Source organism: Vigna unguiculata, chromosome 10, assembly GCF_004118075.2.
Source record: "Vigna unguiculata cultivar IT97K-499-35 chromosome 10, ASM411807v1, whole genome shotgun sequence".
Lineage (NCBI taxonomy): Eukaryota > Viridiplantae > Streptophyta > Magnoliopsida > Fabales > Fabaceae > Vigna > Vigna unguiculata.
In genome coordinates, this window is record NC_040288.1 from 941,560 (window position 1) to 955,100 (window position 13,541).

General features: G+C 33.0%; 1 protein-coding gene across 1 annotated transcript; it reads left to right on the forward strand.

The window, feature by feature from the left end:
- Nucleotides 1-8,924: 8,924 nt before the first annotated feature.
- On the forward strand, nucleotides 8,925-12,840 carry LOC114166721 (RGG repeats nuclear RNA binding protein A-like). Its single transcript, XM_028051501.1, has 7 exons — nucleotides 8,925-9,327; nucleotides 10,153-10,477; nucleotides 10,563-10,628; nucleotides 10,742-10,874; nucleotides 11,177-11,332; nucleotides 11,431-11,487; nucleotides 12,337-12,840. The coding sequence occupies exons 1-7, from the start codon at nucleotides 9,132-9,134 to the stop codon at nucleotides 12,523-12,525; spliced, it is 1,122 nt and encodes a 373-aa protein (XP_027907302.1). The 5' UTR covers nucleotides 8,925-9,131; the 3' UTR covers nucleotides 12,526-12,840.
- Nucleotides 12,841-13,541: the final 701 nt, after the last annotated feature.

Genomic DNA, 13,541 nt, shown 5'->3' on the forward strand with positions numbered 1-13,541 from the left:
CTTTGACCTAATTTAGTCTTCAAACTTTAAAAACACGTGAATTCAGTCATTTTAACTAATAATTTTTAAGTTTATTTGATGTTTTAAACAAGTTTTATGATAAATATGAGTTTAATTTTTTTAACCAAATTTTGTTAAGTTTATTTGACGTTTTAAATGTGTTTCTTGATATCATTTAAATTGTTTACATTATTTGACACATTTCTGTTTTCAATGTTATTTGAAATGTCAATTAAATTCAATAAAAATTTGATTAAAAATACTAAAATTATACATTTCTAAAGATAAGTCAAAGTTTCGAAAAGAAATTAATTTCAATTTTTACTAAAAATTAAAAGATAAATTAATTTTAATTTTCATTAAAAAGGCACACAAAATATATTTAATCTTTGTGAAATTTATAGTACAGAAAAAATATTTCTAGAATGTCGTTTTAAGAGTGTTGGATAATATTCGTTCCAAAATGTCTCAAATAACATTATATGAATTGTATAATAGATACAATTGATTTCGAAACACTATTTTTGAGTTCCTTTTAGAATTGACTTCGTCGAATACTCATGCATTTATTATTATGGAATGAAAATTTAAGAGTACGGTAGATAGATGTTATAGTAGTCTTTTAATAAAGATGTTGAGTTCCCTGTAAAATAGTCTTGTTCAATGAATAACTCTTCTGGATGTAGCAATTCAAGTTTAGAAAGTAGTTTGGATAATTTGTTTATTTCAAGCTAAGAACAAACATTATCTTAGGTTACATTTGGGCAAATTGTGGATGACTTATCTTAATTGTCATACACACTCTTGAAAACATGTTGCGTTATCTATCACATCTTTCTAAACATTGTGGTGTATGCCATAAATTTGCACACTTATAGTTGCAACTGCATTTAATATTTGACATCCTCTATTTTCTATATATTTTTGTGAAGTGATCTATGACTTCAATCTGTTGTGATATTGTGAAATAAGCAGGGTTATCACTAGAAAGATTTAATTTATAATAGACCTAATCCTAAGGTCTAGTATGATATATATTGCCACATATTTTATGTCTTTAGTAGAACTGGTTGAGATGAAGAGACAATGGGAGGAACTATTAAAAAAATAGTTAATGATTAATCAAGAATAAATACTTGTCACTAATAATTAATGATATCTTGGATCAACTTTGAGGAGCTTCATTATTTTCAAAAATTGACCAACAATCAGGATATCATCAAATTTAGGTGTGGAAAAAGATATTTCAAATAGTGCATTTAGGACCAACAATGGTCACTACAAATGTTTAGTATTCATGGATTACTTGAGACAAATTTTCCACTAATTTTTGGACAAATTTATGGTGACATTTATTGATGATATCATCATCTATTCAAAAAGCTTTGAAGAACTTGTAAAACATTTAAGGATTATGTTGTAGATTCTAAAGGAGAGACAACCACACACTAAATTATTAATGTGTGAATTTTGGTGAAGGTCAATTTCAATTTGTTGGGTTATGCTATTTCAATTGAAGGAATAATAGTGGATCCACCAAAGATTGAAGCAATAACACATTAGGATTTTTGGATTAGCTAGATATTATACCAAAAGTTTATTAAAGGATTTTCTTGCATTTCATTACCACTAACCAAGTTATCTAAAAAAGAGTGAGTATTAAAATAGAATGATGAATGCAAAACTAGTCTTTAAGAATTAAAAAGAAGATTAACTTTGTCAACAATTTTAGCCCTATTGGATGCAAAGAAGTTTGAAATGTATTGTAATGCATGGAGACAGAAATTATGTTGTGTTTTAACGCAAAAACAAAATTTTGTTACATATGCTTCAAGGAAATTAAGACCTTGTGAAGTGAATAATTCGTTACACAATTTAGAACTATTGATAGTGGTTTCCATAAATTTTGGAGACATCACCCTATAGGATAATATTCAAAGTTTTTAGTGATCATAAAAGCCTAAAGTAATTGAATATGCGACAAAAAGGGTGGACATAATTTTTAGAAGATTATAACTTTGAACTATTTTACCATTCAAGAAAGACAAATGTAGCAAAAAATGCCTTGAGCTGGAAGTCCTTGTATATTTTTGTTGTGATTGTAAAGGAATGATGATTATTTTAAAAAGTTTTTTGTCTCAACTTAGTAGTAGAAGTGTGACATAAGAGTTTGTACCAAGGAACTTTGAAAATCAATAATAATTATCTCAAACAAATCAAAGAGGCATAACAAACTGATCAATATTTATGGGACATCATACAATAAAAGGAGGAAAACAAAGGACAAGGTGCATAAAAGTAAACTATGTTTTTATCCAAGATCAATTAAGATGTATCAAAACTCATGAAACATTTTTTAGTGGTAAGGAATGAAAAGGGGTGTAGTAGGTTATGTATCCAAATGCCTAACATGCATAAAATCAAAAGTCGAACATCAACGCTCACTAGGAGAATTACAACCTTTATAAATCTCATAATGGAAATGGGACAACATTTTTAATGGGGTTTTGTTTTTGGGTAACCAATGAAATTTTGACATAATAAAGGTGATTGTAGATTCTTGTTTCAATTCTAAATTTTGGGAAAGTGGTCTGAAAGCACGAGAAACTGAGGTAAATTTTAGCTCAACATAACATCTATAAATAGAGACAACAGATCAACCTCTAGAAGATTTGCTATAAGCATGTATGATAAAGTAATAAAGTAATTGGGATGATTGTTTTGCATCGGTAGAATTCACTGGCAACAACAATTTTCATGTTAGCATCAAGATGATGTTGTACAAAGCTTTATACATTAGATAGTGCACAACATTAATATGTTGGTATGAAACATGTAAGCAACTCCTAATGACAATTAGTATTGTGCATAGGCAGAAGAAACAAATTAAAATGTTAAGGGTGAGGATGGAATGATAAAGAAAAAGTTCAACACCTCATGAATTTGATTAAGTGGTAAAAATAACCAAGTATAAAATATGGCCATGCAACATCTATAAGATGATGGTTTGGTTCAACAATAAATAGTGTAAAATGAAAGTGACTTTAACAAATAATATAATATTGTGCAATCTTGTTTTATGTTTGATAAGACATGAATGTGCTTAGACGATAAACACATATATTTAAACTAACCTTATACTATACAAAGACATAGATGTATGCTTATTCAATATTGTAGAGAATGTTTGTTAGTTTTGTCTACCAAAAAGATACTTTGTCAGAGCACAAGTCACATGAACTGATGTCTTAAAAAAAAGGCAAAGTTGTTTTTCTTCAACAATTCCTTGATGTTAGCATTATGAACTATGGAAAGGGTATCTATTTCGTAAGACAAAACACTTTGGACAAATCTAATAAAGGAACATTAACCAAAAAAGGATTAGTACATTCAAGTATTACGATGTGTCAACACCCAATTTTGTCCGGGTAATACTTTTTTTCTTTATTTTTTTTCTTATCTTATTTTACTTTTATTTTGATTTGTCATTTCATCTTATTTTACTTTCATTTTACTTTTATTTTGTTTTATTCTTATTCTTATTTTATTTTATTTTATTTTTGTTTTTAAACTTAATTTTTTAATTTTGATTTTAATCATATTTTGTTTACCTTTTTTATTTTTATTTTTTTTCCTTTTCAAAAAAATATGTATATAAAAAAAAGAAAAAAAAAGAGCAAGAAAACTATAAGTAACGTAAGGTCTCTCTGTATCAAACTCATGACTGCTATGCTATCATGTTTTTTGCATTGGGAATGACCGATAATAGCTAGCTGGCGATGGTCAGGATAGCTGAAGGAGCAGGAAACAACATCTGCTCTCACCCTTATGCCTAATCTCGAGATTGGAAGGTGTAGAGACAAAATGTAACAAAAGAGGGATCGACATAATAAAAGAAAAAACTAAGATTCAAAAAGGGGACACCAACAAAAAAAAATGAAAAGAAACTTCCTTAGTTCTCCACCCACGGAATCAGAGGATTACGCATTCAGAAAGAACACAGTGAGAGGGATTACAACGAGAAGGGAGCAAAGTCGTGGTTGATAGGGTGAATTTTATCTTCAAGTTTTCACCTTCATCTCTCACCTGCATAAAATCAAAGAATAGATACCCAAACAACCCCCAAACATTCACGTTTCATCTTCCCCAATCATTTCCACCCAAATACAAATCTGAAATAGAGAAAGGGAGAAGAGATAATCACCGACGACATTGTTGCTGGCGCGTCTAGACGCAAATGGCTATGGTAAGGTGGTACAATGCGGAAACAATCGCAACATGCTAGCATCAGAGCGCGCAAAGCCTAGGCCAGGAAGAAACCCTCACGTAGGGAAGGGGGAAGTTGGCACTACCAGTGACGCGCACAGGTCGCGATAGCGGCGACATTAACGGTGGTGATAGCAGGCGTTGTGTCGACGTGCTCTAGTTGCAGCAGCAACAACGTTCATGGTGGTGGTTTGGGTCGCGACGGCCAGGTGGTGGTTTCCGTGGTGTTCGCGTGACTCGGTTGCGGTGGCCGGTGCGGTGGTGGCGAGTCGTGCTGTCTCGAATGTGCTGGAGAAACGGGGAGGCATTAATCACGGCGTAGGACCGTTTCACGCGAGGAGCGGCGAGCGGCGACGGCGTCGCCGATGAGGCCTCCAGCGGAGGCTAGTGTCGTTGGTGGTGGCCAAAAGGTGAGCGCATGTCTCAACCGTCGGAGTCATGGTGGCTGCTGCAAAGAGACGGCTGCCATGGGTAAATGAGAGCTTTAATTTTAATTAGGTTTAGTTTGAGTAGAAATTGGGCCTGACCATGTTATTTATTTGTGCACCCCCGTTTTTAATCTCTACACCTCAATTATTTGTGTTGGACTGTTTGTGTATTTCTTTACGCACCCTTGATGTTTGCCAGCCTCGCACCCCATATTTGTTTTCGACTTGTTTGTTGTTACAGATTGCACCTCACTTTTCACAGTTCACACCCCTCCTTCTAGATTCACTTTACTTTTGACTTTTACTCGCTACACCCCCACCTTTTAACAAACACACCTCATTTACTTCATGTACCTCACATTATTCATGCACCCTCACATTCTATTTTTTTCATTTTTATCCTTTTAAATTCTACCTTTATAATTTTCTAAAAAAAAAGACAAAAATAAAACAAAATATTTTAAATTATAAAAACTACAAAAAAATAGAAAAAAATCTAAAAAAATGAAAATATTCTCTTTTGCTTTATTGTGTCTGTCCGGTCGTCCGCACCGTGTGACACTCACTTTCAAAAAACCAAAAGTAGTTTTCTTTCTCTTTTAGTGTCTGTTCGGTCGCCCGCACCGTGTGACACTTATTTTCTAAAAAATACAAAAAATAATTTTCTTTCCCTTTAGTGTTTGTCTTACCGCTCGCGTTGTGTGACACATATTTTCAAGTAATTCAAAAATACCAAAAAAAATATAAAATTCCAAAAATATAAAAATACCAACATTTTCAAACAACCACACCTTTTAAGAACTACGTGATCCTTGATTCTCCGATGTGAGATACGTAGGAGCAAGGTCAGTCCTTGTCAAGTTCACCTCCAAAAATCAAATCATTTTCCAAATAGTTTTTTTTTAATATCTTTTCAAGAACTACGTAACCCTGATTTCTTACTTTAAATGAGAATATGTAAGACCAAAGTCAATCCTTGTCGGGCTCAAAAAATCAAAAAAATATTTTTGTTTCTTTTTAGTATTATTTGTCTTATTTTTGGGGAAAATTAACATTTTGAAAACCACATCACCTTTGCATTTTTAATTAAAGGTACCGCCCTCGGGTGGGCGTTGTAGGGTGCTAACACCTTCCCTACGCGTAATCGACTCCTGCATCCAAAATCTAGTTTTTCGCAGACTTGTCTTATCTTTATGGTTTTCCATAGTTTTCCAGAATAACTATGATGGCGACTCCAAATCTCTTTCAAACCCGTTTTTCTTTTCGATTTGCTTTCCCGTCACGATTCTGGTTGCGACACGATGTTACATAAAAGACGAAAGATCACTTAACGTTGTATTAAGTGCATTTAAGACATCCTTCACAATCATGTTCACCATATGCAAGAGGGACGTTCAAAAGGCCTGAAGTTGCTCAACTACTAGAAACAAATTTTCAATGGATACTTTCTTCATATTCATATAATGTCTCTCGAGAATAAGAAGAAATATATAGATCACATTGTATAGTATCAAAACGCTACCTAATTTGTTTTTTTGTCCGTAAAAAACTTCATCAAAACACATTGTGTTCAATTATAAAATTAGAGGACAATGCACAAATTTTGTATATATGAACAAAGATACATCTCTCTACTGAGCAACCTTATGATTTTTTTATCACTACCTAGATACTCTTTTTATCTTATCCATTAGTGGTTGTTTCACAGAAAAAAAAAAAACTTTATTATTAGCCATGAGTGGATGTTGTTCAAAAAATACTTGATTAAGTCAAAAAAGGCTTGTGGAAAGAATATTTTGTTAAGTCATAAGTGGCTTGCAGAAATACTACTTGATTAAGTCACAAGTGGCTTATTAAAAAAAAAACATGGATGAGGTTAACCAGAAGTGGCTACAAAGCAAAAGAATACTTATACATGATTAACCAAGAGTGGTTACGATTTGAAACAATACCTTAGGGATTAGTCAATAGTGGCTACGATCTCAAACAATATTCAAAGGGTTATTCATGAGTGACTACAAGTCCAAACAATACTTAAGGAATTAGTAAAAAATGACTACAAGCCCAAACAATACTCAAGGGATTAGTTATGAGTGACTACTAACCTAAACAATACCCAAAGGACAAAAGTGGGGATGAGACCATCATTAATTTGTTTACCAAAACTCAATATGTTTATTGAGTATTGGAGGTAGAGTGTATAGTTAAACAAACCAATCGTCGCATCACTCAATTAATAGTTAACTAAAGTGCATCATCATGCTACCTAGTTAAAGAAAAAAATGAACAATAAAAACTCAATTGAAAAATTTTAAATTTTGAAAACTTTGATGAATCATAAAAAATTAATAGGAAGTTGATTAAAAATTTCTAAATTTATTAAAGACTCAAAACTTAATTAAGTCTAAAAAATAATATGATTAAATTAACGATTTTATATTTATCTTATAAAATCGACTTAAATCCAGCTATATCTTTTAAATTTGAATGTGATATGATTAATATGTCACTAATTATATAATTTTTCAATCTTATTTAAACCGGAGTACTTGTAATGTTTTCATGCAATTATGGTGATGAGATAAGTAAAAATATAAACTTTGAAATGTTAAAAACAATCCACCGTGATCACCTTCAATTATTGTCAACACATATAATAAAAAACACTATTTTTTAAATGAAATAAAGATTAAATTAAAGATTCTTTTTTTAAAGGTTAAAATACCTTTTTGATTCCAATTTTCGTCAACTTTTTTTCAAATAGGTCCCAATTTTCGCGGGGTGCTCAAATAGGTCCTAATTTTGGTCAATTTGATTCAATTAGGTCCTAATTGGGTAACGCCGTTTAAATTGATAACGTTTAACTGTACAGTTGGCTTTTTCTTACTACGTGTTGAAATACTAATCCTACGTGTCAGTTTTTCTTTATAATGAGATGATTAATTAGGGAATTAATCACATTAAGTGTTTAATTAAATGCAAAAAATGAAAATTAAAAATAAAGTGTTAGGGTTTATAAAAAGTCGAAGAAGCTATCTCTTTGGAAGAAATTTCAGCACCCAGAAGAGAAAAACAAAACCCCAGAAACTTACACCCCAAATATCTCAAAATAGTCTATGGAACCATCGACGGGTTGAATGCACCGACACGAGTCGCATACGAGGAAAGGTGCGGAGTGAGGTGGAGCATGGCAATTCCAGCACCCAGTTTGGATTTCCACGGCAGATTTAGAGCATAAGCTTTTCCAGGAAATCCCCGGAGAACAGTTGAAATCAAAGGTGAGAGCGCGAGGAGGAGGATGGTGAGGTGATGCATGGTGAAGAAGAGAGAGTTTAATGTGAGGAGAAAAATTGGAAGTGAAGTGCTGAGGAAACAAAGTTAAAGAGCGCCGCAAAAGAAAAGAAACGAGCGTGAAGGTCCCAACTTTTTATAAACCTAACAGTTTATTTTTTAATTTTCATTTTTTGCATTTAATTAAAAACTTAATGTGTTTAACCCACTAATTAACCACCTCATTGTAAGGAAACACGGACACGTAGGATTAGTATTTCGACACGTAGCAAGGAAAAGCCAACTGTACAGTGAAACGTTATCAATTTAAACGACGTTACCCAATTAGGACCTAATTGAATCAAATTGACCAAAATTAGGACCTATTTGAACACCTCGCGAAAATTGGGACCTATTTGAAAAAAGTTGTTAAAAATTGGGACCAAAAAGGTATTTTAACCTTTTTTAAATTATCTTAAATGAACACTTCAAATATTGGAAAAAAAACTTATTAAGCTTATGATTATAATTGAGCAAATAGGCTAATAATATCAAGTTATAAAATTAACTTCAATTATATTATTTATATTAGTATTGTTGATTAGTTTATATATATATATATATATATATATATATATATATATATATATTAGTTTGAATGATTTTTAATTTATGAAAATCACACATATGAGAAATTTATTAATCATTATGATTATGAATTTTTTAAAATTAGAAAAAGGTGTAATTTTATAAATTAACAAATGAAGTGAGAATATTTAGGTGATATATTGTACAAAAAAATGAATATGATAACATTTGCTTGCTATCATAAAATCATATTTATTAACAAATTTATTCAAATTAAGAAAATGAAAAACTTAGGAATTACACAAGAAGTGTTGTGAAAAAAAAAAAAAACTGTAAATGAAATTTGAAAGCATAAATAAATTGAGAAGATAGAGATTAGGTTAGCGTCACTCTCTCATCTCACCCTCTCTCTTCCCCTGCGGCTAGGGTTTTGTTCTCACTCTCTTTCTTCACACTTCATTCTCCCAATTCATCTTCTGTCTCAAATCAACCATGGAACCCTCCTTCAGTTAAACCTTTTGTGTTCTGTCGAAAGAAATAAGCTTTGTTGGGTTTTCCTGAGAAGGGTTGCGTTTCCAAATGGCCACTGCCAATCCCTTTGATTTATTGGGCGACGATGCGGAGGACCCGTCGCAGTTGATCGCGGCCGAGCAGTTGAAGGCCGCCGCCGCACCGAAGAAGGAGCAGGGCAAGCCTGGACCCCGCGGTGGTGCGGTAGCGCAGCAGAGCAAGCCGGCTCAGTTGCCTTCCAAGCCAGTTCCTCCCACACAGGCTGGTTAGATTCGTGCTTTTGTTTCTGTTTTCATTATTTGTTTTCTCAATTCTAATTGAAATTTTGCTTTTTCTTTATTATGTTTATTTGGGTCATGAAATCGTGGCTTTTGTCGATGGGGTTTAAAAGAGTAAGGAGATTTTTCTGTTCGTAGTTTTCGAAAAGAGGCGGCTTTTGTTTTTGATTTTAGTTTGGTTCATTTATTCATTACGTTTTGTTATGTAATTGAAAGTTGTTTGTTGTCTTATTATTTGGGTTGGGTTAATTGATGGGGTTGAAGGGGAAAATGGATTTATGAATTTGTTCTTTTAGAAAAGACGTGGCTTTTAGTTTAGATTGGATTTTGTTGTTACTGTCCCGTTGTTTGTATGGACCTTTTTGCTTTTAGTATTTTGGGATAAAAGGTATTTAATGTATTCATTTTACATCATTACTTGTTTTTTAGGAGTTATGTATGGTAGCGTGTGGGAGTTTATTGGAGATTTTTATGATACTTGTCATGTCTTAACGTATGTGGTTGAACAATGCTTTGGTTGTTGACTATTTGTTTGGAACATGTGATATGTCCCTGATATCTGCAGGCTTTTTAAAAGTTAGATTTGTTTATTGGTAGGTACTAAATCTCTTTAATTGTTTATTTACTTCTTGATCTCCTGTTTATTTATCTTTTGTAATTATCTTATCATGTATTTTAGTATATTTGTCCCTTCATTCAGTGTTGAGTTTATTTCAACTTGTTTTTCTTGCTACCTTGATTCCTGAAGAACCACTGGGTTGATGATATTCCTGTGTTGTTTTTCCCTTGGTTTTTTCCTTTCTTACTGATAGTGAGGGAGGCCAAAAATGAAACCTCTTTTGGTGGCCGTGGTGGTGGCCGAGGAGGTGGACGAGGATATGGACGTGGACGTGGTGGTGGCAGTGGTTTTGGTCGTGATTTTTCCAATGACGAGAACTCATCTGCCCCTGCTAACCAAGGATCTTTTGAAGGGGAGGCTGGGAATCCCTCAGAAAGACGTGGTTATGGTGCACCACGTGGGGCTTATCGTGGCGGTGGTGGTGGTCGTGGTGGACGTGGACGTTTTAGCAATGGTGAAGTTGGTGATGATGGACGCCCAAGAAGAGCCTTTGAACGCCACAGTGGGACTGGACGAGGGTAATACTATATTTCATTATTCTAGTTCTGTTTCTCTCTTCCTCTCTCTCTTAATGTATAATGTTAGCAATCGATCTAATTGCAGAAATGAATTCAAGCGTGATGGTGCTGGACGAGGAAACTGGGGCAACCAATCTGATGAAATTGCTCAGTAAGCAGTGTTAATAGGAATGAAAATCGGATAACAAATTCTTCAGAAGAATGTATACATATCCAATTGAACGTTTTTTGATGATTTGTTTCTTTTGATATTAAATGTGCTAGGGTGACTGAGGAAGTGGCGGATGAAACTGAAAAGAATTTTGGTGATGAGAAGCCTGTAGGTGAGGAAGATGCAGCAGATGGAAACAAGGACAGTCCTGCCAATGAAAATGAAGAGAAGGAACCAGAGGACAAGGTGAATAATCACTTCCATTAATTATTTCCCCATTTTTTTTAGTCTCTTGCTGCAAATTCTAGGCTTTCTGCAGTTCATATAATCAGGAGACAAACAGAATATATGTCTTATGAATGAGTGCTAGGTCATGCAAAATACTCTATGGTTTTGTGTAGTGCATCTCACTGTCACTGCAATCAAATTAAGCTTTGATTGCATATTTTTACTTGTATGCATTATGCTTTAAGTGGGTTATATTTGAAATTCATATTCTCTAGGTTATTGTTCATCCATTGCTAAATGGAATTTAAACTGTTTTGTAGGAGATGACCCTGGAAGAGTATGAGAAAGTGCTGGAAGAGAGAAGGAAGGCCCTGCAGGCGCTCAAGACTGAAACAAGAAAGGTGGATATCAAGGAGTTTGCATCCATGCAGCCACTGTCAAACAAGAAAGACAATGATGAGATATTTATTAAATTGGTGAGATTTTTTGGTCTCATTTTGCCCTATATTTGAAATTATTTTATATTAATTAATGATGCCTAATGATATACTTTGCCACTTCAATTTTTTTCCAGGGATCCGAAAAGGATAAGCGTAAAGATGCTTTGGAGAAGGAGGAGAGATCCAAGAAGGTGACACCGGAACACTTTGTTTTTTTGTATCTGATTGCTTTTTAACAAGCACCACGAGTAACCAAATTTCTCCTAAATTGTCAAATTATATTTGTTGCTCTAGTATCATTTTACCGTTTTGGTTGCATGAACACTAATTTTAATTAACAACTGTCACATTTCAATTTGAGGGTTAACGTCTTTTAGTACTTATTTTACTGATTTGAATACTTGGAGGATGCCATCTGTTTTAATGATTACAGATGGCAGAAAGTGATGAAAAATGATGTCAGTTGCCCAGGAACGTTAAAATTTCTGTCCCATTTTTTCTATGTTGGAAACCTGCTGTATATATATACATATTTAAAATATATTACCTGGAAATGCTATTTTACCCTAATTTTTTTATCTCTCCTGATTGCTTTTCTTGCAATTATAATTTCCTCTCGGTCGGTCAGTTATTACAGTGAAGAGGTTCATATTCCATCATCCAACTTCATTTTAATGATGTTGAAATTTAATGTTCATAGTTACATCATAACATTGCTTTTACTTTTATTGTTTTAGGTTCTACTCAATCTGTTCACTATATTGATTCCTTTGGAGTTGATTCTAATTTTGATTCTCTAGTTTTCTGTTTTATTATTATTATTATTATTATCCATCTGGACAATACCTTTACTCGTACTTTGCTTTGTTCATTCTCTCCTTCAACTTGTGCTAGCTTTATATGATTTGTCGCAGGCACACCATTGGTTCATCATGTATTGATTCATTAGGCTATTAAGCAACAATCTCTTGATTTCATTTGCTAGTATTTTTTGCTCTCATCTAACTTTTGTTTCTTTTGTTGGACTTTGATGCTCTTAGTCTGTGAACATCAATGAGTTTCTGAAACCAGCTGAAGGGGAAAGGTTCTACAACACAAGTGGTCGTGGAAGAGGACGTGGTCGTGGTGGTGGTGGTAGAGGAGGAGGATACAGTGGAAATGCAGGGAGCAATGTTGCAGCTCCATCAATTGAGGATCCTGGCCAATTCCCAACCTTGGGTGGCAAGTGAGGTTTTCCAGAACCCTTCTGAGATTTCTCTGTCCTTTTTTCTCAATTTTGGGTTCTCTGATTTGGTGTTGAGCAGGAAAAAAAAGAGACTTTGGTAATTGGATTTCCTGAATTAGAAAGGTTATTTGACTTCTATGCCTTAAAATGTAAATTTAGGTTGTTCTTCATACGGTCACTGTCCTTGTAGCCTTCTCCTTATGCTTTTGCTGTTTTTTCAACGGTGGAGACTGTGGGGGGTTATATGGTGGCGGATAAGACATAAATGTTGTTGAGTTTCCTTTTATTTATAGATTGAATTCTCAGTTTTGGTTTCAAATTTTGCTTCAATTTCTTTGGTGTTTTCACTGTCACAACAACCTTTGCTATATGCAGAACTTGAGTTTTTTCTTTTGAGACTAACTAATTGCATTGGTTGTTTTCCACAACTAATTGAAAACGAAAGAATTGAGATTTAAATTTAAGTTATAAATGCCCGTTCTCTAAAAAAGGTTATTTTTTAAATTGTTTTTTATTAATGGTAATTCGTTCTTGATGTAAAGTGGAACGTAGTTCTGAGGAAATTGAATATTTTTTTAAAGACATTTGCGAATAAACAATATCAAATATTTGTAAGTAGATCAATAGTGATGTTGAGTTTGTTATTTCATAAAGTTTGTTAGGAATATTTACGTTATTGTGTTTTGGAAATATAATTTTTGACGATTTTAAATTGGATTTTTTCAATTGGTGTCCCATCTGAAAATATTATATTTGTCCATTTTGTATAAATGGCACATAAGTAAAGTATTTTTTTTATTAAAATATAGTTTGTATACGTTTCATTTAAATTAATTTTGAAATGTTATTTTAGTTTTTTCATTATGCTGGTGTAATTTCATTTAGAAATTACTGGATTGATGCAGGTTTTTTTTAAAAAATTAGCACATGGGCAAGGTGTGAAGTTAAATTATGACGATCTCTATAAAAAAAATTCTTAAAAGGATTAAAATATTTTTGTTTCATAATTTGATACAATTT

Bases quoted from the DNA above. Each gene is read 5' to 3' on its own strand.
- LOC114166721 (XM_028051501.1), top strand. From the start codon at position 9,132: ATGGCCACTGCCAATCCCTTTGATTTATTGGGCGACGATGCGGAGGAC. The intron at 10,629-10,741 runs GTAAGCAGTGTT...TAAATGTGCTAG, and splicing joins CAATCTGATGAAATTGCTCA to GGTGACTGAGGAAGTGGCGG. The intron at 10,875-11,176 runs GTGAATAATCAC...ACTGTTTTGTAG, and splicing joins AGAAGGAACCAGAGGACAAG to GAGATGACCCTGGAAGAGTA.